At 42.2% G+C, this 14168-nt stretch overlaps 1 protein-coding gene across 6 annotated transcripts in view; it reads right to left on the minus strand.

Annotated features, from left to right (window-relative positions):
- The window catches only part of GPM6B (glycoprotein M6B), a 161019-nt gene that overhangs the window by 35279 nt on the left and 111572 nt on the right, over positions 1 to 14168 (minus strand). Inside the window, exons 1-2 of one of the 6 annotated variants that reach the window (XM_086386748.1) lie at positions 10841 to 11297; positions 2150 to 2269 (exon numbers count right to left, since the gene is read on the minus strand). The exons of 2 other annotated variants lie outside the window; for them this stretch is intronic. In XM_086386748.1, coding sequence (XP_086242874.1) covers positions 2150 to 2269; positions 10841 to 10901 — 181 coding nt within the window. In that variant the 5' untranslated portion in view covers positions 10902 to 11297. Of the gene's footprint in view, positions 1 to 2149; positions 2270 to 10840; positions 11342 to 14168 lie in introns of those variants that run through there. 3 more of the 6 variants (XM_086386753.1, XM_086386751.1, XM_086386749.1) reach the window with 3 other exon arrangements.

Genomic DNA, 14168 nt, shown 5'->3' on the forward strand with positions numbered 1-14168 from the left:
TCTGGGGATTTTCTTTCCCCCCTTTGACAAGAACCTGCTTGATCCTGGAATTCTCAGCTGAAACATCACCAGCCATGTGATTAACTATTAGAGTTCTACAGTTTCTCATCATACCACTCCAGAATTCTCGAACCTCTGAAAACTAAGGTTGGTTTCTTTTTGGGGGTGGGGTGGGAGTGGAGTTCATCTGGCAGTGAAACCCATTCTGCTCTGAATTCCCTTGATATCCAGAACTGACCTTGAATGGCCCAGATGCTGTTCGCAGATGTCCCTGACCTAAGTTCAGTGCTCCAGAAAGATCCATGTGTTGGACTTGAGGGGCGCACCCGGACCTTGCTGGGGACACGGCAAGTGCATACGGTATGTGCACCACATCACTTTTCAAAAGCCCCAACTCTTCTGAATTCTTAACTAAATTAAGAATTTAGCCCAGCCGTTACAGATAATGTGGAGACCTTCTTGTCATGTTAACAAGTACTGCCCATTCTCTTTCCCTCTCTGCCATTCAATTATACATATTTTCCTTTTCAGGGCGAGGAGCGGGGGAGGCTTTTGAGCTAAGTTTACATAGAAAATTCACCTTTTTAAGTGTACGGACCAGTGTGGTTTTGAGTCAATTTACAGCGTGGTGTAACCATCACCACAATCTAATTTGAAAACATCTCCATCACTCCATAAAGGATCCTTGTACCCTCAGCAGTCACTCCCCAGCGCTGCCTCCCCCAGCCTCCGGCACTCACTCAGCTATTTTCTGTCTCTCTGGATTTGCCATTTCATGTCAGTGGAACCCTGCAGTATTTGCTCTCATGTGTCATCTTTGACTCAGCATCCTGTTTCTGAGACCCATCTGTGTTGCAGTATGCGTCCTTCATTCCCTCTCACCGCCACACAGTATTCCACTGTATGGATACATCACGCCTAATGGCAATTTTAAAAAATCAAGCTTCTAGAACCTTCCATCCTTCAAAGGCTCCAAGAGAACAAATGTCTGGTGGCATTTCTTGCTCACCTCTTCGAGCCGGCACTACACAGGCACACAGAGCTGGCGCCTAGTGGCCAGACATGGAGTGAAGGAATATGTCACTCAACGCATAGAACTAAATCCAAAGACAGATTTCATGTTAATTAACCTGAAGCCACAATTCAGGTTTTAAAGGAAAAAAGTTTTAATTATTAAGTGAATGACAGGTGCTATGACTTTGTAACTCAGTGTAGGTCTTACATTGTACCTCTAGATTGCTCTTTCTAGACTTTTCGGTTCTATGCTGTCATTTCTGATTTATTCTTGCAGAAGTAAGAAGACATTTCGGATGAACAATGCTATGGGTTCACACAGAATTCCAGCAATAACTTGAAGCCTGGCGTGTTTCTCTGACCCACCACCATCCCTTTGTATTCCCATTTTAAGTAATTTAAAACCACTGAATCTTAGCTGTGTGGACTTCAGGGATGTGGAGGGTGGGTGTGCATATCGCTCAGGTTTCTCCCCTTCCAGGTCCCCAGACGGGCTGATGCACAGTTTACTCAGACCCAGCACTTAGATGTTTTGAGAGGCCAGTGTTCCTCTGAGCAAGGAGACTAGAGATCGGACCCCATGGACCTACCTGATGGGGTCAAGTACCCAAGTATATGATCCTCATTTCATGGGCTTTGAGTTTTCCTTCTCAAAGGTAACAGACTGATGTTAATAAATCAGAGGGCTGAAGAGCCATGTGGCCAGAGAGATGTTTGGGGCCACTGACAGCACTCTCAGAGCCCAGGCTCCTCAAATGTCCCAGTTCAGTTCTTGGTCCCATGATGGGCACATATGACTGCCCCACCCCACTGGTGGTTCAAATATTAGACATTTCGTGCTTAACTCCAAGGCACATCTCATTGCACCTTGCTCCCTTTGAGAAGAAGAGGTGAGGGGGAGAAAATAGGGAGGAGGGAGAAGAAAGAGGGGAAAGATGGGGTGGAATGGAGAGGAAGAGAGAAAAAGAAAGATGATGAAAACAATGTTTAAAGGGCCACTTCCACCCCAGCCCCTGTGAACAAATGAATGCATCAAGCAAAACAGAAAACAGCACCAAACCAAAAGAGCTATCACAAATCATATTAAAGATAACAGTTGAGTTGCTATGCGAATGCACCCCGAGGCTGTATTTACCTGGACTGCTCAAGGGGTTAGCCCTGTCCCCCAGGGTTGGCACGGGACGGTACTGGTGGTTCTTTGAGCCTGGGTACATCCAGTGGTACCTGCCAATTTCCATTTCAGCTCTGCTGTTCACTGCCAATTTCAGGTGGCAAAGAGTCAGTGTCTCTATCTCCAGCAAAGATTCTACATCAGCATTTTAATGTATTCTTTTACCATATAATTAAAGGAAACGACGAATACACAAAAAACGCTATTGTACTGCAACCTTGCAGTACCATCTTATCAACTCGGCATGATATGCTGAGAACGTTAGCATCTCCTCCTCCATTTTTGAATTTAAGTTGACAAAAAAAAAAAATCACCAATATTTTCCTTCTCTATTTTCTCCATCTCCTCCCAATCCTCCTTACCCCTCCAAATGCTCATTTTGGGCAGATACTGTTGATAAGGAAAAGCTGGCTTCTCACCATTGTATTTTTTCTTTCTGTTCAGTTCCCTTTCAGACCCACAGAGCACAATCATCATTGTAGCTACATAAGTGAAGGTGAACCCAGGCTTGCTCTAATGGTAGCTAGTTCCAGCCAATAACCCCATGGTCTGCTGAATCTTAGGTGACACTCCTGTTTTCCCAATGACATCAGCAGTATTCTGTCATCTCATCTTATCTAAGCTCAGGACATCAGAGTCTAGAATTTTCCACATTCAATCTTGTTCCAATTATCTCCCAGTGTCTTGACAGAGAAAGGGCTGTGGGCATTGGGCTTGAAGCAGGGCTTCCTCACACACAAGGTGACAAGTGGCCTCCTGGGGACTCAAGTAGGTCCCAACTAGTAATCTGACTATATCTCATACTTCTTAGGGAACCGGACAGAAAACTATCTACCAACTTGCCTGACACAGAATCAGATGCTGGTAACTGTTAGCTGAATTACAACCCTGAAATCCCAAGAGACCATAAGGTCGCTGTGGCCAGTTTCTAGCTGAGAATCCTATCAAACCTAATGATGGGTTATGGCTTCCGGGGTGCCACAAATATTTAAGGATTAAACAAATGGTGCTGACATTGATGTGGGGGAATTATTCCATCAGAAGAGCACATTATAATGACCCATCGGGCATCTTAGACCACTGAGGATAAGGACTAGGCAAACCATCACATGGTAAGGTAAAAGAGCAAATGCCCCGAGCAAATCCACTGAACACCTCCCCAGCCATTATGAAACCCGACTCTGCTCTCCACAGTCTCTGAAAACTCTCGTGGTATTTCCACTTGGGAAGTGAAGACCTACGGTTCTAGGTGGTGTTTTAGGGCAAATCTCTTTGGTTTCATGATAAAGTAATGTTTTTTAGAGACATTAAAGAGAGTTAAAGGCATTTGAGAGGGGGGAAAAGGATGTGAGGACAAGATCAGAACTGCACAATGAAAGTATTTTTACTGCCGCTGGTTCTGTTGTTAAATGGAGATGTGTGCTACAACGTGCTGGGCACCACACAAAGCATGTTACACCTGTTCCCTCAGGAAGTTTTTTTTAATGCAAAGTGTTAAAGTTTTTTTTAAAAAACTATGTGTAACACAGGCAAAACTATTTAAGTCAATACATTTTTAAGGAATGTCACATGTTCTGATTCTGCCAATCACTTTAGTCTTTCCAAAGTTTGAGTCCTAAGTTTCAAGACAGTCCTTCCAAAAAGAATTTTTGCTCAGTCCATGGTTGTTATGCCAGTCAGTCCACAATTTCTTTAGTTGGGCTTCTTTGATCTCCAATAGAATATTGGACACACTTCAAAGTTTCCCACCTGGAATCACAGGGATCTGATTTCCTCAAGCAATTTATTTCAGGACCCTGTTTAGGGTCAGAGGAGATGGATCTGCCTTAGCTGTGAATTTTAGATGGCCTCTACACATGCATTAGGTTTAAATCAGATACCTTCCTAAGCAATCACAGCTTAGAACATTTGGGATATGCCGGTACATAAGATTAAAAACAGTCTCACTGTTACCATGACCTCAATCATTTGAGATCAAGGTATTTGTCACAACCATCCTATGAAGGAGGTACTCTTATTACTCTAGCTTTACAAATGAAGAACCTAGGGGCAACTGAGAGTTAAGTCATTTGCCCATGACCACACAGCTGGAGGGGAGGAGCCTGTGCGTAAATGTGGGTGATATGACTCCAGAGGGCAGGTTATCCAACTGTGGCCTGTGCTGTCACTGTCTCTACTCTTTTACTGAGGTCTGTCTGGAGGTAAACTGTGCTTCTGTGCATCAAGACGTGTTTCAGATCCCAAGCTCCTGATGCTATTTCAGGGTTCTTAAAAGTTCTGAACTCTCAGTCTTTCCTGCATTTAGAGTTTTGGTTTACTCTTCAGGGGAGTTTCTCTCACACCATGGGTTGTGCTATATTCTCCAAAAGCAGGGCAACCCACTGGGGCCAATGGAAAGAACCAGGAGACCAAGTCATACTCCTGGTTAAAGTGGCTATAAGCCCTCTGTAACTCGATCACTTCTATCTGAAAAGTTTTCACCCTCCTTTCAAAAAATTTATCTCTCCAAGTCCAATACACAGCAGGTGCCCAATCTATGTCTGCCAAATAAATAGTTGGCTGCATGCAAGAGAATATCCTGGGACCTTGTGGATCAAGCAACGGGTCTCCAGGTCCCCACCCTTACCCCGACCCCCAACCACACTAACCTCACCCAAGGCAGGGTAGGCAATTCAGGAAATGTCTGTCAACAGCCCATCCCTTCTCTGCCCTCATCCTCTCATATGGGCACAAGCTACTTGGCAATGACAGTGAAAAACCATGCACTGCCCAACACTAACGTGTTTTCTGAGTAAAGCCTGGTGGCTACGCCCAAGACACTCAGTTCAGCATTCTTCCTCCTCCTGTAGGTGTGGAGACAGGGTCAGTAAGTGCGTGACAAGGCCTCTGGACAACAATTCATCTTTCCATATGGAGGGAAAGAAAACCCTCTATTTTGTATCTCTGAGCCAAACTTAAAGACAGTAAGCATCAAATTATAAAATTTTAAAGAACATAGGATATGTTTTGTTTAAAAGAACAGGGGCCCAAAATCTAAAAGGGAGTCACGTGATCATGAGGGGACACCTCAGCTTGGGGAGTGTTTTAAAATGGCATCCTTTCTGGACTGCCAACTGCCAAGAAGTGGGGAAAACGTTCAGATGCAGGAAGATTTCAGCTTCTGCTCTTCAGTGGGAAGACTGCAAATGCTCCCCTTAGAGAGTAGGAGGGAGACATGGGCAGGAGACCTCTGGATATTCTCGAGGAAGCACAGAATACTATGACATCTCAGAAATGGTCTTGGTCAAGAAGTTTGATTGCGTTTTTCCATAAGAGGGAACCGAAAAATCCCAATGAACTTCTTGGCCAACTGCATACTATTTATGGTTGAGGCTGAGGTGCAACAGAGAACTGAGTGGTCATCGCCAAAGATGGGCACGACACAAACGATGGGGGGGTTGACGAAAGAAAATAAAAATAATGCTGTGGACACTTTCCCCCCATTGATTCAGATGCTGTGATTTAGGGATGAGGCTATATAACTAAACTGCAGGCTGGTGTGCTTTCTGCCATCTAGGAAATTATCACTGGAAGCAACTAAATAACAAAGATTAAGCTTCCTAAATAAAAATAAATAAATAAACCATACTCAGTGGGCCAGGTCTCTGAAAGCTATGTCTGTCATCCTCCATTCTCAAGCAGAGTTTAAAATATTAAAGGACGCTATAACAACACTACAGGATATAGTAGGGGTCAGCCAGTGATGGCCACCTGGTTTTGCAAATGAAGTTTTACTGCAACACAGCCACACCTATGCGCTTATCCACTATCTGTGGCTGTTTCACACTACCTGGAAGCGTTGAGTAGTTACAACACTACATGGCCCACTGGGCCTAAATATTTACTCTCGGGCCCATTACAGATCAAGTGCACTGATCCCTGATCTCAAAGACAGTCAGTCAGGCGTGAAATACAAAAAAAAAAAAAAAAAAATGCAATTCATCAAATGAGTCTACAAAATAGGAAAATATTTTATTTTCTCTATTATACTTTCTCTGGGCTGGCCAAGGATCAAAATTCTCCTCTTGGACATCATCCTCTGAGATTTAATCTGCCACCAATCAGCAAGAGTACTGTAAAAAGCAAGATTATACTCTACAGAATGGTTCCTATGATGAGTTGGCACCTTCTGCTCCTATGACATGAGCTGACAGGGCAGAAGAAGGGTGATGCTTCCGAGATGAGCATTATTAAATGAATAAAGAAATGAACCAAAGAATGCACAACCAGGTACATTTGTGAAGGTGGGAGTCTGGCTTCCCTCTCTTAAAAGCCACCTTCCTCCACCCCACAGCCATCCTTATTCCTGGCCAACCATCTCACATGGATGGACACTGGGTCTCAAGGAGAAACAAGCAAGGGAGTATCTCAGAACACGCCAATTTATCACCAGTCCCAGTGAGGGGAAACTTATGTCATGGGGACACTGGTTACGTCATGTGTTCTCAGATACAGTGAAGCTAATAAGTCATGTTATGAAGACTGTTTACATTGGCATGTACTCCCAAATAACAGGGAGAGACGATGTTTTTTAACATTACAATCGGAATTCAGGATTTCCGCTCACTTCCAAGGAAGGTAAATCTCCGTCTCCAGAAAGGAGTCCAAATTCTTTGTCTAATGAATGAGCAAGGCCAAATCTTTGAAAGGAAATGATCGTATCAAAGGAAGAGAGGTACCAACTGGCTTGCTGAGATCTTCTCCACATTTAAATTTTCTAAAAAAAATAAAAGCAAGCTGTATCATACCTGCCACATATGTCCAGCACCATCTGGCCGGCCCTGCTTTTCTCTAGTCTCATCCCCAGATACACTCTCTTCAAATGTCCTCCTTGGAAGATGCTTATAGGAAAAAACTGCATCTACAACTTTCTCCGTATCATATGTACGTAATCAAGTCAGAAAATGTCAATAAAAATCTCAACATCAAATAACTCCCAGATCACCAGGATGAGTGTAATGTGCTAAATGTGTCCCTCTGGGTTTTTAGCCTACAGGTCAGATATTCTAGAGAAGTGCTTTCCTTCCTAAACAAAAACAATACAAATAAATTTTTTTTTGGCCAGAAGTGCACGTCTTTCACTCAATTTTTTAAAAAAAATAAAAACCTAAGAAATTATACCTATTTGATTAAAAAGATTTAAATGGATGTGTTCATTTTCTAATTATATCAACCATTCACATTCATTTCTTATGTTGACTATGGCCTGCAATTCATTTTAAATTACACATTATTCCTGGTTTTCTACATTTTTCTTTTTATGTGCTTAGAAATTTAATTTGACACCTGGAGTTCTGAAATGTAGTTGAGCAATGATTCACAGGAGCTTAACTAGCCTGACTACAATTGCTTCAGTAGACTCCAATTTCCTACATGTAATAAAAATAATTTTCCTAACAGATACTTAGGGTTTTTTTCCCATCTAATAGAGCAAGTGATTCCATTGTTTTTTCTGCCCCTAGATTACACCCTCCCAGTGAGTCTAGATGCATTGGTTTTTCACAAATGAATTGACATCAAGTAATACTCCACAGAAATAAATAGAAACCTCACTCTCATCTCTTTATTATCGAGTCTCATGATCTAGTTGCTTTTATTCTGTCTTCATTTCCTCCACTTATTCCATTTCAGTGAATCTGCTTACTGAATCCCCAACACTTTGATTTAATTTAATGCTTCCGATTTAAAAACTGTCATTGGTAATAATTTGGCTTTTTTTGTTTACATCCTTCTGAGAAAACCTCTTGCTTTCTGTAAAAATTCCTGAATAAAGGCTAAATTACTTCTTGTGAATTTTAAGCATCCAGTAGGGTTCCATGACAAAAGCTAGGAGACTGTTTCAAAACACATACTCTTTTTTTTTTTTTTAAGGACTTGGATTATCTTTGTTTACAACAGGAACAAAGTCATTCTGATTGAGTTTAAAGAAACAGCTTTCTTTGTCCTGCTAAAACTCTGAGAAGTGAGACTGTCTGGAAAAGCTGAGATCAGTTTATAATAACTTGTATTCTTAGTAAACATTATTAATAATTATCTAAAGCCATTAATCCACAAGCTACTGGGTTTTAGCCACTGGGCAATAATACTCCAAATTCAGAGATAAGTATCGCCCGTACCACCGACAATGAAAACAACTGGGAAAGGAAGAATAGAGGGGGAAAAATACATGTGCATAAAACGCTCTGTGGGAAGTGACAAAATGTAGAGGATTCAATTTACTAAAATAAATCCTTTGGTGACAGGCTTAAAGGAAACCATCCCATCCCCCCAGATCCACCTGCTCAAGAATTATATAATGCATTCTCTGTGTCAAACTTGTAAATATTCATTTAAGTGAACACTGATTTTATAAATTTAAAATTAAGTCTGAAGGAATCCTGGAGTGGCGAGCATGTCCAAAAATGTTTATCATTTTATGCCTCTGTATGTGCCTTGGACTACGATGGGAGAGCAAACTGGGCACACTACAAAGACACACTCGTGGAAGCTTTGACTCTGCCTGGCTGGCAGATGAACTTGTTCATTTAAACCAAGCTCAGCAGGCAGGCTGCCGTCCAGATCAACACTCGTGGTGGGTTAAGGGCAAGCGTGACCCCTGTTGCTGTGCTCAAAATCCAATCCCGGGCCCATGTTCTTACTCGAGTATAAGCTATACGTGTGACCGTGTCTTGCAGTAACTTGGTACATCTGGACTATTCAACAGCTAGTGTTTATCCATTTTGTTAATTTTTAAAGTTCCTCCAGAAATTATCTTTTGCTTCTAATTTTGTCTCTGGAACCCTCACTAATGAGTTTTCATATACAGACTGCCAGGGATGGAGTAGCAGCTGTAGATTTTTGGTATTAAATAATAAATATTTAATGGATATGAATTAATAGCACTCCAGAAGATAAACAATGGTGAGAACCAGAGTTAGGTAGTAAGGATTCTACATTGGTTTTATGCCCTGTTCTTGCTTCTGTGGAGACCAAAAGTGGTTTCAGCTGCATATTAATACAAAGTGTGTTCTAAGCATCTATTTTGGGGAAAATTGCTACAACTGTGATTGGCTTCTTCACAACAATGCTGTTATTGCGTGATTACATCTCCCAAGCTTTGTCTCTATTTGTCATGGAAATCAATCTTTCAACTTTTATCTCAGTTCCTTAGCTTTACAAATATTCCCGCAAGCTTCTCTTACTGCTATTTGGTCATTCATATAAATGAACAAATGTATACATATAAGAAAAGGCAGGGGGATATGGGGGCTGGCTTTTGCTGTTGTTTGGGGGGGGCAGTAGGTTTGCCGCAGCAATTAAGCTCAACTATCAATTGCAGAAATCTAAATGCTATGTACTTAATTCCACCGAATTATCCATCTAAGAATGGTTCAAAAGGCACATTTTGTTCTCTGCATATTTTATCATACTTTGAAAAGCAATTAATTTAAAAAGTGAAATTGCTCAGTTTAGGGGAGAATGTTATTCAAGGACTGTTCTACCCAAGCATGCTAGCACAGTGAAATTCTCGAAATTGCTGTTTTTGCAGATGCAAAATGGTTGACTATCAGGAATTTCAGACGGATCAACCTACATAGTCTTATGTAAAACGTACCTGTATCTCTATCCGGGAGACTGACTATTGTTTAGTGACTATTAGTGGATGTCAGGGTCAGGAGAAACAACCCTAGCATGGGGAGCTTTTGCTATAAGAGCCACTGCAGGTACCGAACGTGTTCTGGTGCCTTTAGGACAGTAACTTTGGGTGAAGGAGGTAAATTACAATGCAGTGAGATGCTCTTCACCTCACAGGGCCTGAGCTGATTCTGTGAGGTAGTGAACCTAAACCAGTCATTATCTAGGAAAAGAGAGATTAATGTTAGCCTCTATTTTCTGCCATCTTCCTACCGCAAAACACTGACTTCTCGCAAAAGTCAAGATCGGGATGTGTTCTCAGATGCCCTTTGAAGAACAGGACCTGTGTGGATTTTCCTGTTGGAGATCTCCAAGTCAGAAACAGCAAAAGACTAACCTCCCCACCCACCCACGCACCCCCCCCCCACCCCCCGCAACCGTCTTCCATCAGTACTAGCCCACAGAGCTGATGTTTTCTCTCTCAAGCTCCAACTGTAAATGGTTATTACACATCAGAGTTAGGGTCTGATACACAGAAATAGCAATCGCATTAAATACAAAAATTAGAGCATGTCCAAAATCAGTACAGCATCAGCAGAACCAAAGCGTATTTTGATACGCGTGTCCCTCCCGTTTCCCCTCTGCATTACTAACAGACAATGCATTCCATGTCCCCGGAATATAACTTGCCGAGCCTAGGATCTCAGTTAGGGCTCATTATAGTAATTAAAACAGACAATTTCCCCAACCCAGCTTCCCAAGGTGACAGATTGTGGACCTCCTTCCGTGCAATACCACGTTTGGGAGAAAGATTTGGACGAGTGATGCACTCAAAAGAGGCTGCTCTCTATTCATTTAACACCAGCCTCTAGGAGAAAACCACCCTAAGAGCCAGACCAGGCCATCCGGATAGTTTCAGAGACACAAATCCAGCTGCCCCTTTCTAGCCACTCCCCCCGCAGTGAAAAGCTTTACATGGGCTCTTCTCAGAGCCCAGGGTACCTTTTCTTTCTCGGCTCTGTTCAGTATTCTCCTCCGCTGCAGTTTCCATGGCTGGCTTCATACCATCCACCAAAAATGCTTTGCCCGCTCCCCCGCCCCCGACACCCACGTCTCCCCCTCCTCTTCCTTTTCTTTTGCTCTCCCCTCCGGCTCTTATTTACACCCGGGTGATGGAGAGCTTCGGTTCTTCACTCCAGAAGATTACAGTCCCTTCCAAGATGCAAAAGTCTCCGGCGGCGTCAATTCCCCTCCGCCTACTGGTCCAGAAAGACAGCTGCCAAGGGGCCGGCAGCCATACGTCACGGAGGATCCCGGTTATAACACCGCCACCCCTGCTCGCCGCTGCCCAAGTCCCCGATGCGGCTCCCGGGGGGGGGCACCCCCCGCGCCCCACAGACCGCGCTGCGCCTCTGGCTCGCCTGCCTACACGCGCGCTCCAGCTCCCTCCTTCCTCCTCGCCAACTGCACCCGACGAATGCTAATTAATTCTCCCAGGAAAGAATAGATTTGTGACATCAGAGCAGGGGCTGTGAGAGAGAAGAGAGCCCCCTCCCACCACGTGACTCGGCGCTCCGCCGGCCCCTGTGTGTTTCTGCAGAAAGCCTCATTTCTTCCCACAAGGGAACTCTCACCTTCCCCTGGGACCCCTGGACACCGCATCAGTTTGTTTTATTTCCTTTACCCTTGACCCTAGACCCTAGGATCCAGGTAAAAGACTTGCCCGGAGTCTCCGTTTTCTTTTTCTTCCTTTAATATGTGTTTTTCCAGAAAAAGACAGAATGCCATATGACATCACTTATATGTGGAATGTAAAAATCAAACAAAAATGATACCAGTTACCATGTACAAAAGGAGACCCATGGACTGACGGAAGAAAGCAAACTTAATGTTACCAAAGGCAAAAGGGGAGGGAAGGGGTAAATTAGGAGTTTGAGATTATACACACTACCATGTATGAAATAGATAAACAACAAGGCCTTACTTGCTAGCACATGGAACTATACTCAATATCTTTTAAGTATCTACAATGGAAAGGAATCAGAAAAAGGACAGATATGCATATATGAATATCTTCTGAATCTCTGTCCTATACACCTGAAACTATTAACAACACTGTAAATCAACCACACTTCCAATTTTCTAAAATGTGTCTTTCACACAACCTCTAGCAAGCTAGCTAGATTGACCTGAACATATCAAAGAGGGGAGAAAAAGGACAGAAGAAGGAGGAGGGCCTAAACACCGATTTAACAACAGCAGTATAGCAATTCAGCCCCAGAACCCTTTTCCTTATCTATAGCTAACATATGAGATAGTAAGAGAAACTTCAGCTGAAACCTATTTCATAAAAAAGTATCCATCTTTATTTTAAAAGGAACATAATATGCTACAAGTATATCTAGCTGACAGTTTGCTGACTCCTTGGTTAAAAAATCAAACTAGAGTGGTTTTTCTTCTTGATCTGGTTATTTCTGTATGGAGCCTTAGTCCTTAGAATCCCACATTTGGAGTCAAAAGGCTGTTTTCAAGAACGTTCTAATTGTTCAGCAGAAAGGCTATTTTAAAAACAATGATTGTGACTACTGCTCTCACAAGTCTCCTTGCATCCTCAGATACTATTGAACCAATGTTCTCAACCCATCTAAGCATATATATCAGAGTTATAAGCTATATGGTTCCAAACATCACTAATTTCTCCACCATTTTTAAACATTTGTTTGACCTGCTCACCTTCACTGCTCCTATTCAAAAGATTTAGAGAAATTCAGTGTAACACCCTCAAGGTCCATCCATGGACGCTAAGTGAAGTGAGTCAGACTGAGAAAGACAGATACTGTACCATCTGATTTCTCTTATACGTGGAATCCAACAAACAAACCAAACCAAATGAGCAAAATCCAGACTCATAGAGACAAGACTGGTGGCTTCCAGAGGGGAGAGGGTTTGGGGAGGAGGGAGAAACGGGTGAAGGAGATTAGGATGTAAACATTTTCAGTTATAATAATGAGTGACTTGTGGGGATGTAATGTACAGTATGGGAAATACAGTCAATAATATTGTATTAACTTTGTAAGGTGACAGACAGCAACTAGACATATCATGGTGAGCATTTTGCCATGTATGCAAACACTGAATCACTATGCTGTATACCTAAAATTAACATAATATTGTATGTCAGTTGTACCTCAATTAAAAAAAAATTCTAGAAACTTGAGTTAAATACATTCATGACCACCGATAAGTACAGGGTGATGGGTTTCCTGATTCAGACAGTCTGCTAGTTGTTTGGGGGTGAACACATCTCAGAAGCAGACATAAAGACAAGGAGGAGGCCACCATCTCCTAAAAAGGCCTCTCCCAAGTTTTGAAGGTCTGTTGCTCTGTTTGTTGAAAACAAAAAAAGGTATAAGATCCTGAATCAAAATCTTCTAACAACCTGAGCTTTTAATGCATTCATGTGAGATAATCCCTGAAGACTTCTACATTCAATGCCTCCGGCCCGGTTGAACCAGAAAAGATTTTAAAAACCAGTTTAGCTTGTTTCAACATTTTTCATTTTGTACATCTCATTTTCCACTTTCAGCCTTGTCTTAGGAGACCATGCCCACAGTCAACTAGCCAGTCCCTTGAATTCCGGCCCCAGACAACTTTATTGTCTCATGGTGGAAGGATTGAGAAGCATGGCAGCCTAAGATTTCAGACTTGCAAAAAGAAACACGGATGTGATGTAACTAACCCACAAAGGAAAACGTGATGATGTGTCCACATAGGATGGTCTGCAAACATTTTTCAAAAATGGCTTAGGTGTATTCAGAGGGGAAGATGCCGAATGTTCTTTCATGACAGGCTTGTTCTCCCTCAGCAGTTCAAGAGAGAATTAATACCCAAACAAAATTCAATTCAGCACAAAAGGGCACAACTGTGATTAGCTACATTATTGGGTTTTATTTAAAAAGTGCAATCACTCAATCAAAAGCAAAATCATTCAATTATAGAAATGGCAGAATAATTTGGGGGGGTTATTACTTAAGAAGAGCATTTGAAAATGTTGGTGGAAGTGGGCAGGCAGAATATAAAAGACATTCTAAATTTAGGGGCCACTCTAGCTCTGTATCAGAGTCACGGAAATCATAACCATTGGACAAAATATTTACAAATTCTCCAGTTGACAGTCTGATCTCTTTTTCACCTTGAAAAACTATAAATAGACTATGTGTTGCTTTTGCCTTGTTCACAACTTTGTCATTTTCTTTTCATGAGAAAATGAGTATGACAATTCTAGAAGTTACCATCGCATCACTTTCTAAGCATCCTCAAATCCTCACTG

Source organism: Bos grunniens, chromosome X, assembly GCF_055505025.1.
Source record: "Bos grunniens cultivar Pamir isolate PY7600 chromosome X, Bosgru_T2T1.0, whole genome shotgun sequence".
Classification (NCBI taxonomy): domain Eukaryota; kingdom Metazoa; phylum Chordata; class Mammalia; order Artiodactyla; family Bovidae; genus Bos; species Bos grunniens.